This window comes from Rhincodon typus, chromosome 9, assembly GCF_021869965.1.
Source record: "Rhincodon typus isolate 14 chromosome 9, sRhiTyp1.1, whole genome shotgun sequence".
In the NCBI taxonomy this organism is placed as follows: Eukaryota; Metazoa; Chordata; class Chondrichthyes; order Orectolobiformes; family Rhincodontidae; genus Rhincodon; species Rhincodon typus.
In genome coordinates this window covers 55667687-55679050 of record NC_063340.1, presented here as the reverse complement: position 1 = coordinate 55679050, position 11364 = coordinate 55667687, and the positions used below count along the sequence as shown (strand labels likewise).

Below are 11364 nucleotides of genomic sequence, written 5' to 3'. Positions count from 1 at the left end.
GTGTATGAATGAGTGAGGGCTGGCTGGGTGAATGAGTGTATGAATGAGTGAGGGCTGGCTGGGTGAATGAGTGTATGAATGAGTGAGTGAGTGGCTGGGTGAATGAGTGTATGAATGAGTGAGGGCTGGCTGGGTGAATGAGTGTACGAATGAGTGAGAGAGTGGCTGGGTGAATGAGTGAATGAATGAGTGAGGGCTGGCTGGGTGAATGAGTGAATAAATAACTGGCTGTTTGAATAAATTAGCATCCAAGTTCAGTGGGTAACAGGAAAGGTAAATGGAATGTTGGCTTTTATTTTAAAGGGAATGGGGTATAAAAACAGGAGGTGTTGCTAAAATTATACAAGGTACAAGTCAGACCACACCTGGAATGTTGAAGTTTTGGGCCTTCATCTGGGAAGACATATACTGGCTTGGGAGGCAGTCCAGAGAAATGTTGCTAGGTTGATCCTGGGCATGTACGGATTTTCTTTTGAGGAAATGTTGGGCAGGTTGGGCTTGTACTCATGAGAGTTTAGAAGAATGAAAGACCTTATTGAAACATAACAATCTTAGGGGACTTAATAGGGTGGACATGGAGAGTTGGTTTCCCCTTGTAGGTACTCCCATTGACCACATGCAGTCGTCAAGTATCTATCTACTCAAATCCCATTTCCCAGTATTTGGTCCATGGGTTGTATGCTATGGCATTTCAAGTGTTCATCAAATAGTTCTTAAATGTTGAAATTGTTTCTGCCTCTACTACCCTTTCAGGCAATGAGCTCCAGATACCCACTGTCCTCTCGGTGAAAAAAATATCTTCTTCAATTCCCTATAAAACTCCTGCCACTTAGTTTAAATGTGTGCTCCCTGGTAGCTGACCCCTCTGCTAAGGGGAAATGTTTATTCTTATGAACACTAACAATGCCCCTCACAATTTTATAGGTGCCCCCTCAGCCTTCTCGGCTCCAAGGAAATAACCCTAATCTATGTAGTCTCTCTTCATAGCTGCAATGCTTTAGCCAGGAAACATCCTGGTGAATCTCCTCTCCACTCTTTTCAGAGCAATTACATCGTTCCTCTTGTGAACTAGACACATTACTCCAGCTGTGGCCTAATCAATGTCCTCTGCAGCTCCATCATAAACTCCCAGCTATTGTTTGCTTGTACTAAAAAGGCAAGTATCCCATATGTCCTCTTAACAATCCTATCCACCTGTCCTGTTGCTTTCAAGGATCTACCTGCACACCAAGGTCCCGCTGAACCTCAGTCATTCCATTCATTGTGTATTCACATGATTTCTTAGTCTTCTCAAAATGCATCATTCACACTTTTCAGGATTAAACTCCATCTGCCATTGGTCTGCCCTTCTGACCAGCCTGTCTGTATCCTCCTGTAGTTTTTTCCCTGTTATTTACCACACCACAAATTTTAGTGTCAGCTGTGAACTTACTGATAAAACCTCCTATATTTGTGACCAAATCATTAATGCACACTATGAACAACAAGGGAACTATAGATTTACCAACAGACTTAAGGCCAACTTCTTCCCCATTGTTAACAGATTTAGGAACAGACCTCTCATTTATTAGAGTTGATCTTCCTCTGGACCTTCTCTGTAGCTATAACATCATATTTTGCTTTCTGTTCCATTATCCTGATGTATTTATGTAAGGTATGATTTGTCTGGTTAGCATGCAAAACAAGACTTTTCACTGTATCTCAGTATATGACAATAATTAATCAAAGAAATCAAACTAATAACGAACCTGTGGTACATTACTAGACACAAGCTTCCAGTCACATAAATAACCTACAACCAGCTCCCTCTGCCTCCTACCACTAAGACGATTTTGGATCCCATTTGTCAATTTGCCTGGAATGCGAGGGATCAAAACTTCTTGACCAGACTCCCATGGAACACCTTGTCAAAAACCTTACTGAAGAACATGGAAACCACATCAATTGTCGCAACTCCATCCACACATAAAGTCACCTCCTCAAAAACCTCGATCAAGTTTGTCAGGCGTGATCTCTATCTGACAATGCAATGCTGACCATCTCCAATGAATTTTTGTCTTTCCAAGTGAAGATAAATTCTGTCCCTTGGAATTTTACCCAAGTTTCTCTACTATTGATGTTAGAATTACTGGCCATTTAGTTCCCTGATTTATCCCTACCATCCTTCCTGAATAATGGTACCACGTTAGCTGTCTTCCAATCCTCTAGTGCATCACCAGCGTCCAGAGAAGATTTGAAAATCAATTTTACCCTTGCAATCTTTTCCCTTGCCTTCCACAGCAATTGAGGATACATCTCATCTGGGCCTCAGAATTTATTCAATTTTAAGTGAGAGTCGAGCATGAGAGGGCATAATCTCAGAATAAGGAACCAACCATGTAAAACAGATACAAAGAGGAATTTCTTCCCTCAGAGTTAGTGAATCTGTGAATTTTTTTTTTCCCACAGAGGGCTGTTGAGGCCGTTTTTATTACTTCAGGGCTGAGATAGACAGATTTTAATCAATAAAGCAATCAAGGGTTATGGGGATAAAGCAAGAAAATAGCACTGAGGATTTTCGGATCAGCCACACTCCCTTGAATGGTGGAGAAGACTCGATCAGCAAAATAGCCTGCTTCTGTTCCTACATCTTGCAGTGGGTGACTGGTTTCCTGAGTGAGAGACTGAGTGGCTGGTTGGATGAATGTGTGATTGCAGGAGATTGTGGCTGGCTGAGTAAAAGAGTATGTGAGAAAGGGAATGGCTGGATGAATGAGTGAGTGAGTGAGTAAGTGAGTGAGCAACTGGCTGTATGAGTGTATGAGACTGAGCGAGGCACATAGCCAGCTATCTTCTTTTCCATCTGCCCCACAGTGGTTCAGTGGTTAGCATTGCTGCCTCACAGAGCCAGAGACCCAGGTTCAATGCCAGTCTTGGGTAATTATTTTGTGGAGTTTGCACATTTTCCCTGTGCCTGTGTGGGTTTCCTGCCACAGTATGGGGAGGCAATGGCCTAGTAGTATTATCACTGGACTGTTAATCCAGAGACCCAGGTAGCATCCTGAGGACCTGGGTTCAAATCCCACCATGGTAGATGGTGGAATTTGAATTCAATAAAATATCTGAAATTAAGAATGATACCGGTGATTCCATTGCCAATTGTCGGAAAAACCCATCTGGCTCACTAATGAACTTGTTGGAAGGAAACTGCCATCCTTACCTGGTCTGGCCTACATGCGACTCCAGACCCAAAGCAATGTGGTTGGCTCTTAACTGCCCTATGGGCAATTAGGGATGGGCAGTAAATGCTGCCTAGCCAGCAATGCCCTCATCCCGTGAATGAATAAAGGAGTCCAAAGATGTGCAGGTTAGGTGGATGGCCATGTTAAATTGCCCCATAGTGTCTGGGGGGTGTGCGGGCTAGTTGGATTAGTCAGGGTAAATGCGGTGTTACAATAGGAGGGGGCTTGGACTGGGTGGGATGCTCTACGGAGTGTCCGTGCAGACATGATGTGCTGAATGGTCCCTTTCTGAAATGTAGGGATTCTAGGAATCCACATACAAAGCAGGGTGGGAGAGGAGGAGAACTCAGGTCGATTGACATCCAGATCGTGACCTTCGCTTCAATGTGAATTCTGCTGAAGCCAGCTTAGAATGTGCCCCACCAGAACCAAGGCCAGTACTAGCTAAACCCCACTGCTTTGCTTGGCTCCAGTCTCATTCCCTTTCCTGCTGATCAAGACTTGGGCCTTGACTTTTTCTCTCTCTAGCCCTGCTTCCCTAATAAACAAAAACACAAAAATAGTTTCATTATTAGTTATTACACTAGCTTATTTTGAAATTTCAAATTTATTAAACTCAAATGTCACCACCTATCATAATGGGATTTGTACCCATGTCTCCAGAGAATTAGTCTAGATCTCTGCCTTACAAGTCTAGTGACAATACCACAACACAACTACCTCTCCTCTGGTTTGCTGCTTGGCACTTTTGAATTATCGTTTTTATTAATTCCTACTGGATTAAAATGATCAATTTATTGTTTTTTCTCCTGAAATTCATGTTCACTATTGTGGAATTTCTTCTTTTTCTGATATAATCTTTCTGGTTCCCTGAGCAAGAGAAAGTCTGAATTGTGACCCTAATGAGAAAAGGTTGGACAACACTGCTTAATTTGTTATAGGTTCTACCTTTCTTGGCTACAGCAAAGAAAATGCCTCAGAATTTCCAATAGGGAGATGGTCACTGCTGAAGCATCATGTTGTATGTTAACATCATGTGGAAGTCCTGACATAGATGACTGCAGAAATTCCCAATGGACAATTATGTGGCCCCTCGATTACTCTGAAAAAGTCCTCAACTCTGAGTTGGAGTTGGAAGTTTTTTTAAAAATTTTCTCATAGGAAATTGATGTTACTGTTTGGCCAGCATTTATTGCCTGTACCTAGTTGCCCTTGAGAAGATAGTGACTGCCTTCTTGAACCACTGCAGTCTATGTGCTGTAAGTAGACACACAATGTCATTAGGGAGGGAGTTACAGGGGTGGCACAGTGGCTCAGTGTTTAACACTGCTGCCTCGCAGTTCCCATAACCTGGATTCAATTCCAGCCCCAGACAACTGCGTTGAGTTTGTACATTCTCCCCATGTCTGTGTGGGTTTCCTCTGGGTGCTCCAGTTTCCTCCCACAGTCTGAAGATATGCAGGTTAGGTGGAGTGGCCACGCTAAATTGCCCATAGTGCCCAGGGGTGTGCAGGCTAGGTGGATTAGCCATGGGGAAATGTGGGCCTAGGGCGATAGGGCAGGGGTTGGATCTGACTGGGATGTTCCTTGGAGAATCGGTGTGGACTTGATAGGCCGAATGGCCTACTTCCACACTGTAGGGGTTCTATGAATTGATGAATTTCAACCTAGGAACGGTGATACATTTTCAGATCAGGATGGTGAGTGGCTCGAAGGTGAATTTGCAGGTTGTGATTTTCCCACGTGTCTGGATTCAGATTCAGAGGATTCTGATGTACCTTAATAGCTCTAACTCCTGGCTAATTGTAAAACTGACCCTCCCAACTCAAGACAGCCACCCTTCTCCCCTGCCAACTTGCAGCTGAGATCCCTATCCAGATCCGAGAGACAACTGACCCCCGTTCCACAGACACCTGACACAGTCCCACCCACCTGACCCCAGATCTCCCACAGATACCAGACACAGACCCCAGTCTGAGCCCTGACCTGTCCACTGACACCCACTCCAACGACCCACAGACAATTCCCTGATTTCTCACTTCCACACCTTCCCCCTATTCTCCAGTTCACTGCTACAACCCAACTTCCTGCATAGAATGACTTCCCACCTCACCCTCCTAAAGATCCACACCAGTCCCTCACCAATCTGTCACTTGTACCCCATCATCCACCTACCAATTACCCCTCCCCTACACCCACCCGCCATATTATTTCTCACACACTTGTACCCCTCATTTACGAGGCACTCCCATGAGCATGCATGGATTGCTGGAGTGGACTGAATTGCTTCAACTGGGAAAACTGTCTTGGATATTCACCCAGAAAATGCCTCTAAAAGTAAGTGGACAACATTTTAGCTGATCTGGGTTGGAACTCCTATTTCCAGCTCAAGTATTAATATCTATATTTAGTTATGTCATCAGTTCCCTAAAGATAAAGCTCTCAATGTTTTATCGTTTTGCAAGTATCTGCATGAAGCAACTGCCAGAATAAAGCATCGACACAAATGTCTAAATCTGACAGGTTTCATATTCAAAGAAAGTAAACCATTATTGGTCTCAATTTTAGATTCATGAATGTTGGATTGTGCAGAGTATTGCACAAGTGAATTCTTCAAAGCACTCCTCAAGGAAAAGTGCTAATTGAAGTTGGCACACAGTAGACCAGACTAGGGCAAATGGTAGTTTTTATATACGGCAATAAGTAATTATAGGAAAAGGATGTTTCCCTAGCATTGTTTAGAAAATATTATTTACTATGCATATGATGTATAGTTAAGAACCCATGTTTCAAATCAAATTTTCAATATTTATGCATACCAACAAGTAAGTTGATACAGCCTTACTTCTTGAAATGCATTTGTTCATGCCCAAATATAAATGGTTTTCCTGATAAACAGGGTAAAGGTAAACTTGAACTCATAATTAAGTGTACATAGTTCAGAAAGAATGGCATGTTTTCTAGTTCTAAAGTTGAGTCATATTTCTGTCTGATGACCTTAATGGGTTGTATGGACTTCATTTTCATGGTAACCATATTGTATTTGTAAAATTTGACTCCATTATGTATGTTTACTGGCAGTAAACAGGTCCAAAGAAGTCCAATGTAGTGAGACAACCTTCAAAACCTGTATAGAGTGCACCAAAACCATTTGCCACTCGAGGACACAAACAAAAAATTAATTTTGGATTTGTTTCCTTCATGATTAGCAGGTCTACCTGTTTCTTAAAGAAATTGCTGGAAACCAACAAAAAAGTACATTTAAAAAGTAAACTTATATGAATGTGGAGCAAGAAGGGACAAAAGTATTTCTGGCCAGAGATAGTAGGAACTGCAGATGCTGGAGAATCCGAGACAACAAGGTGCAGGGCTGGATGAACACAGCAGGCCAAGCAGCATCATAGGAGCAGAGAGGCTGACCTTTCGGGCCTAGACCCTTCATCAGAAAAGTATTTCTGGCCACCTCTCTTTCCCTTTCTGATTCCTTCCTCCATGGAAATGCCTTAGGTCATTAGCCAACATTCCCACAGGCCAAAGTTATTGTCCGTCTTCAGCAGCAAGTTGCCTCTGTGGCTACAACTGTCAAGTATAATAGTAACAAATGAGGCTGGCAGATTAACTTGCCATGGTTCTGCATATATGTCTTTAGATACATGCATCTTGTACTTCATCCAGATTACGGTCCAAGGTGGGCCTGATAGAACTGCTAAGTCTCCCTGTTCCACTGTACACAATCATTTGCATAAAATTGAAGTATATTATTTTTAAATTGAAATGTAACATTGGTATTATTACTTTACTGAACCAATAATAACACACTACAATTAATTCTCAAGACTAGCAACAACTGCATACTACATGAAAATGTATATAAGAGGTGTTAGAGACAATGACTTACATATCATCATGTATACGATTTCTCCATTCTTCTCTTTTCATCTCCTCTCTGGCCTCCTTCTCAGACATGATTGATGTCGCCACCCGCAAGGTTGGCTCCAAAGGCTTGTAGCGCTGTTGCAATACTTCAGCAGTATCGCGGAAGGGACCCTGACAGGAACAGGATAAGGTAAATGTTTTATTGTCATGTTTTTTGACACATTATTGATGACTGAGGAACCTGCATGTCTGTGTAAGTGCTGCCAGCTTCTCTATTGTAAATTATTTATAAAAATAATACCTTTTGATATACAGTTACAAAGAACATTGAAAGTTGATAACATTTTGTTGATAGATGAGAATTCAAAAGTGTCCAAAGCTGGAAAAAGCAGTTCGATTTTGAAACTGTTAATCAATATCATATTGAGTTATAAATGCTTCCCAGCATATTGCAGAATGAAAATTTGGACTCAGTCATTATTAACCCTTTGTAATTTACATCCTAATTGTTCTTCAATGTGTCTCTCATCACTAAACCACAATTTTCAGAGTTACCATCAATGCTTTATCATGATGAGTCAATAGGATGCACTAATTTAGAGATAATAGGGCGATGTCAGATTATCTCCCACACCAAAACTCACTACAGGTTGGTGATTTTCATATAAATATAAAAGCCACTCAACCAACAGCATCTGTGCCAGTTCTTTGAAAAAGAAATTATGCTTAGTCCCATGGCCCAACGTTTTGTTCCTAAACCTGTAAATTTCATAAATTCAACTGCCTTATTTATTATTTATGGAATCAACTTCCTCCAGTTTTTCAAATACAGCATTCCAATTTCTTACAACTCTCAGTGATAAATAATTCTCACCTTCCCTCCAAACTTTTAGCCAACAATTTTCAGTCCATGGGTTGAATTTATTGTCTTGCTCTGTGGTCTTTTGCCTCCACTCTGAATAAGTGTGTGGTGGGAAGCCCAGTAGACGGCCTGGCTGTCCTGTCATCAATTCAGACCTTGTGGGCAAATAATACCACTTAAGAGCCACATCATGTGGCCCAGTGCAGTTAACTTGCTGGAAGGCAGGGAGAATGATGGGCAAATCTGTGAGGTAGATTACTTCAGAGATAGTAGAAACTGCAGATGCTGGAGAATCTGAGATAACATCTCAGGTAGATTACTTTTGGGTTCCCAAGTGGTTACTTGCTCAAAGGTACTCAGTGCTTGATCGAGGTACCAGGCATTGGAAAGGAAGGAGGTGCCTACTAAGAGCTCTGCCCTGTTCTTGCTGTCAAACATCTTTCTACCAAGCCCCTGTAAACCCACTTTGTATTGGCTTCCTGCCATCACTCACTTATGGCCTGGGATCTAGTAGTGGATAATAGATTTTGAATGGCTGTGATTACGACAACAGCCACTGTTTCCCTGGTACACTGCAGAAGGTCCTTGATCCAGGGAAGGCAGTCACTGTCCAGTTAAATGTCTGAGTGGTATTAAAAGTGGTGAGTCTTCCTCAAAAGAACGTATCGGAGATTGAATAAAGACATTTATGCTGTCTAATGACTGTTGGTATGTGCCTTTAGACTCGTACTGACTCTTTATTGCCCTGGTCCTTGATTCTTTAGTGCAACCAAAGCATCCCATTTCAGGCAACATGGGGGTCTCACCACCTTCCTAGCTAGCTATGAGATCCCCATCACCTCTTTAAATACCACGAAATGACTTTAGCTACTGATCCACTCACCAGAGGGATGATTTGTCGCTATCTGTTCGATCAAAATAGAGGAGGTCATAACTTTTCCAACCATTTTTTATAATTGAAATTCCTCATCGCTAGTAACATCTTGGAAAGACTCCATTGTACTCATTCAGAGGTCTTGTCATGTTTCCTAAAATGTGGTTCTCAAAATTGACTACATTATATCACCTGAGGTGTAATCAATGAATTATGAAGATCTAGTGCAATCTCTTTTATATTCTCTTCCTCTATTTATAAACCCAATTATACTTTTAAACCATCTTTTCTTGTCCTGTTACATTTAAGGATTTGTGCATATGACTGCCAAGATCCCTCTGTTCATCTAGAACTTTCAGATTGTGCCATTTATTGGGTACTGTTTTTTTCTTCCAAACTGCATCGCTTCACACTTCTCCACATTCAATTCAAGCCACAATGGTTTTGACCATTTCACCATCTTCCCAATATTGCCTTGAAACCTATAATTATTATCACCACTACCTACTACATTGACAAGCCTTCATAACATCTGCAAATCTTATAATGCATCAATGGACCCAAAACTGTTCCTTGGGAAAACCACACCAAACTACCTCTCAGTCTGAAAACCATTTATCCAGTATCACTATCACACTTTGCTCCATGTCACGGAGCTAATTTTGTATCCAAACCATTACTTTCTCTGGAGTTGCATGGGCTTCAATCCCCTTAATGAGCCTTCAGTGTGGCATTTTGTCACATGCCTTACGAAAGCCCACATAAACAACACTTGCTATCCTGCCTAGATCAACATTCTCTGTTATGTTATCAAAAAAGTCCAACAATTCAGTCAGAGACTAATTTACTTTTAAAAATTTTATGCTAGCTCTTCATGATTAATCCATGTTTTTCCAAATGCAAGTTTATTTTGTCTCAAATAATGTTTTCCAATGATTTCCCCACCATCAACATTAGACTGACTGGCCTTAGTTGGCCAATTTATCCCTTCTCCTTTATAGAGCAATGATGTAGATTAAAAACTCTCCAGTCTTCCAGCATCACTTCTGTATCTAACAAGGACTGAAAAATTGTGATCAATATCTCTACTATTTCTACTTTTGTTCCCTTCAGCAACTTAGGATGCATTCTAGTTAAACCAGGTTACTTACCAATTTCCAGTAATATTAAGCGTTTTAGATAATTTTCCCCAGCTGTTATTATCCTGACCATAACTGCCTTCTCCACTTTGAATATAAGCTTCATATCATCCACTTTCTTTGTGAAGATAACAAACCTATCCATGTAATACTTTATCCATACCCTGCATCTTGATATGAAATTTTCCCTTTGATTCCTTAATATGCTTAACTATACACGTACATTTTTAAAATACTTAAGGATTCAATTTAATAATGCCTGATTTTTTTTCTCATGACCTCTCTTTATCTCTTGTCCTTTTTTTAAATTCCTTTATTGTTAGTTCCCAAATCTTCCTGGCTATGAAATGCATCTTGCTTCTGAAATTTGTCAGTGTCCCTTTTCTATTTTGTTTTAACTTTTAGCTCTTTTACTATCCATACTCTTTGACTAAATCTTTATATTTTGTATTCACAATATTTTGCTAGAAAGGGAGTTTCCTTCATTAGTGCTAATAAAACTACAATAAAATGCTTTAAATGAAATTGACCATTGCTCAGGCCATAGGCCTAGTGCAAACAGTTAAATATTTCATTCCCAAGCTTACAAGTACAAATAAAGTTTAATGTTTTATTCACAGATTTGAATTGCTGAACTGAATTCAATGGCTGTGATATAAATTGACATATGAAACACACACAATGAATTTTAAAAAAAATTGTTGGTTACGAAGTTATATATCAGATACGTGTCATTTTAATTTCCTTACTTCAGTTGGGAAGTTTGGAACTAAACCTGGAGAAAATATATGGGGAATGAAACTTTCCATCCATGGACTCCATTTACACAGCCCGTTGCTGTGGAAAGGCTTACAACATCATCTAAGACCCATTGCACCCATTGAATGGTTCTTGTGTTGGTCAGAACGCTGTTTCTCGTTCTTCCTTCTCTGGATGTTTTCACTGGCTTGTCAGAGGCACAGGGTGGCTTGTTCACTTCTAAAAGATCTCTGACTTGGCAAGTAAAAATCACAGCTTACAGCAACTGCTGGAGGAAAGATAAAATGGTTTTCTTCAGGCTTTTACAGCAGAGAACAAAGAAAACTCCTGAGCTAGTGGTATCTTCCTTCTACCTTGTTCATGGGTCCAAGCTGTTCAGCTACCTGAGAACCAATCACACAGTTGTTGGCAAGTAGAAGGCCTTTTGTCGTTGACAATCAGTCACTAGTCCACAACGCAATCACTACTTCTATCAACCAAAGCTCCATCTGTACACAATTCCTTGACTCCAGTTTGTCTGCAAGCTAACCACTGCTCGAACAAGCAGCTGTATAAACAATGTTTACAATGAACACCAAGTTACTCAACTTTAACAACATGTAACAATCCTTGGAGATAGTAGGAACTGCCGAT

General features: G+C 40.8%; 1 protein-coding gene across 1 annotated transcript in view; it reads right to left on the bottom strand.

Moving 5' to 3' along the window:
• Positions 1 to 11364, bottom strand: part of spata17 (spermatogenesis associated 17) — a 261991-nt gene that overhangs the window by 183223 nt on the left and 67404 nt on the right. Inside the window, exon 5 of the mRNA XM_048601329.1 lies at positions 7120 to 7268. Coding sequence (XP_048457286.1) covers positions 7120 to 7268 — 149 coding nt within the window. The remainder of the gene's footprint in view (positions 1 to 7119; positions 7269 to 11364) is intronic.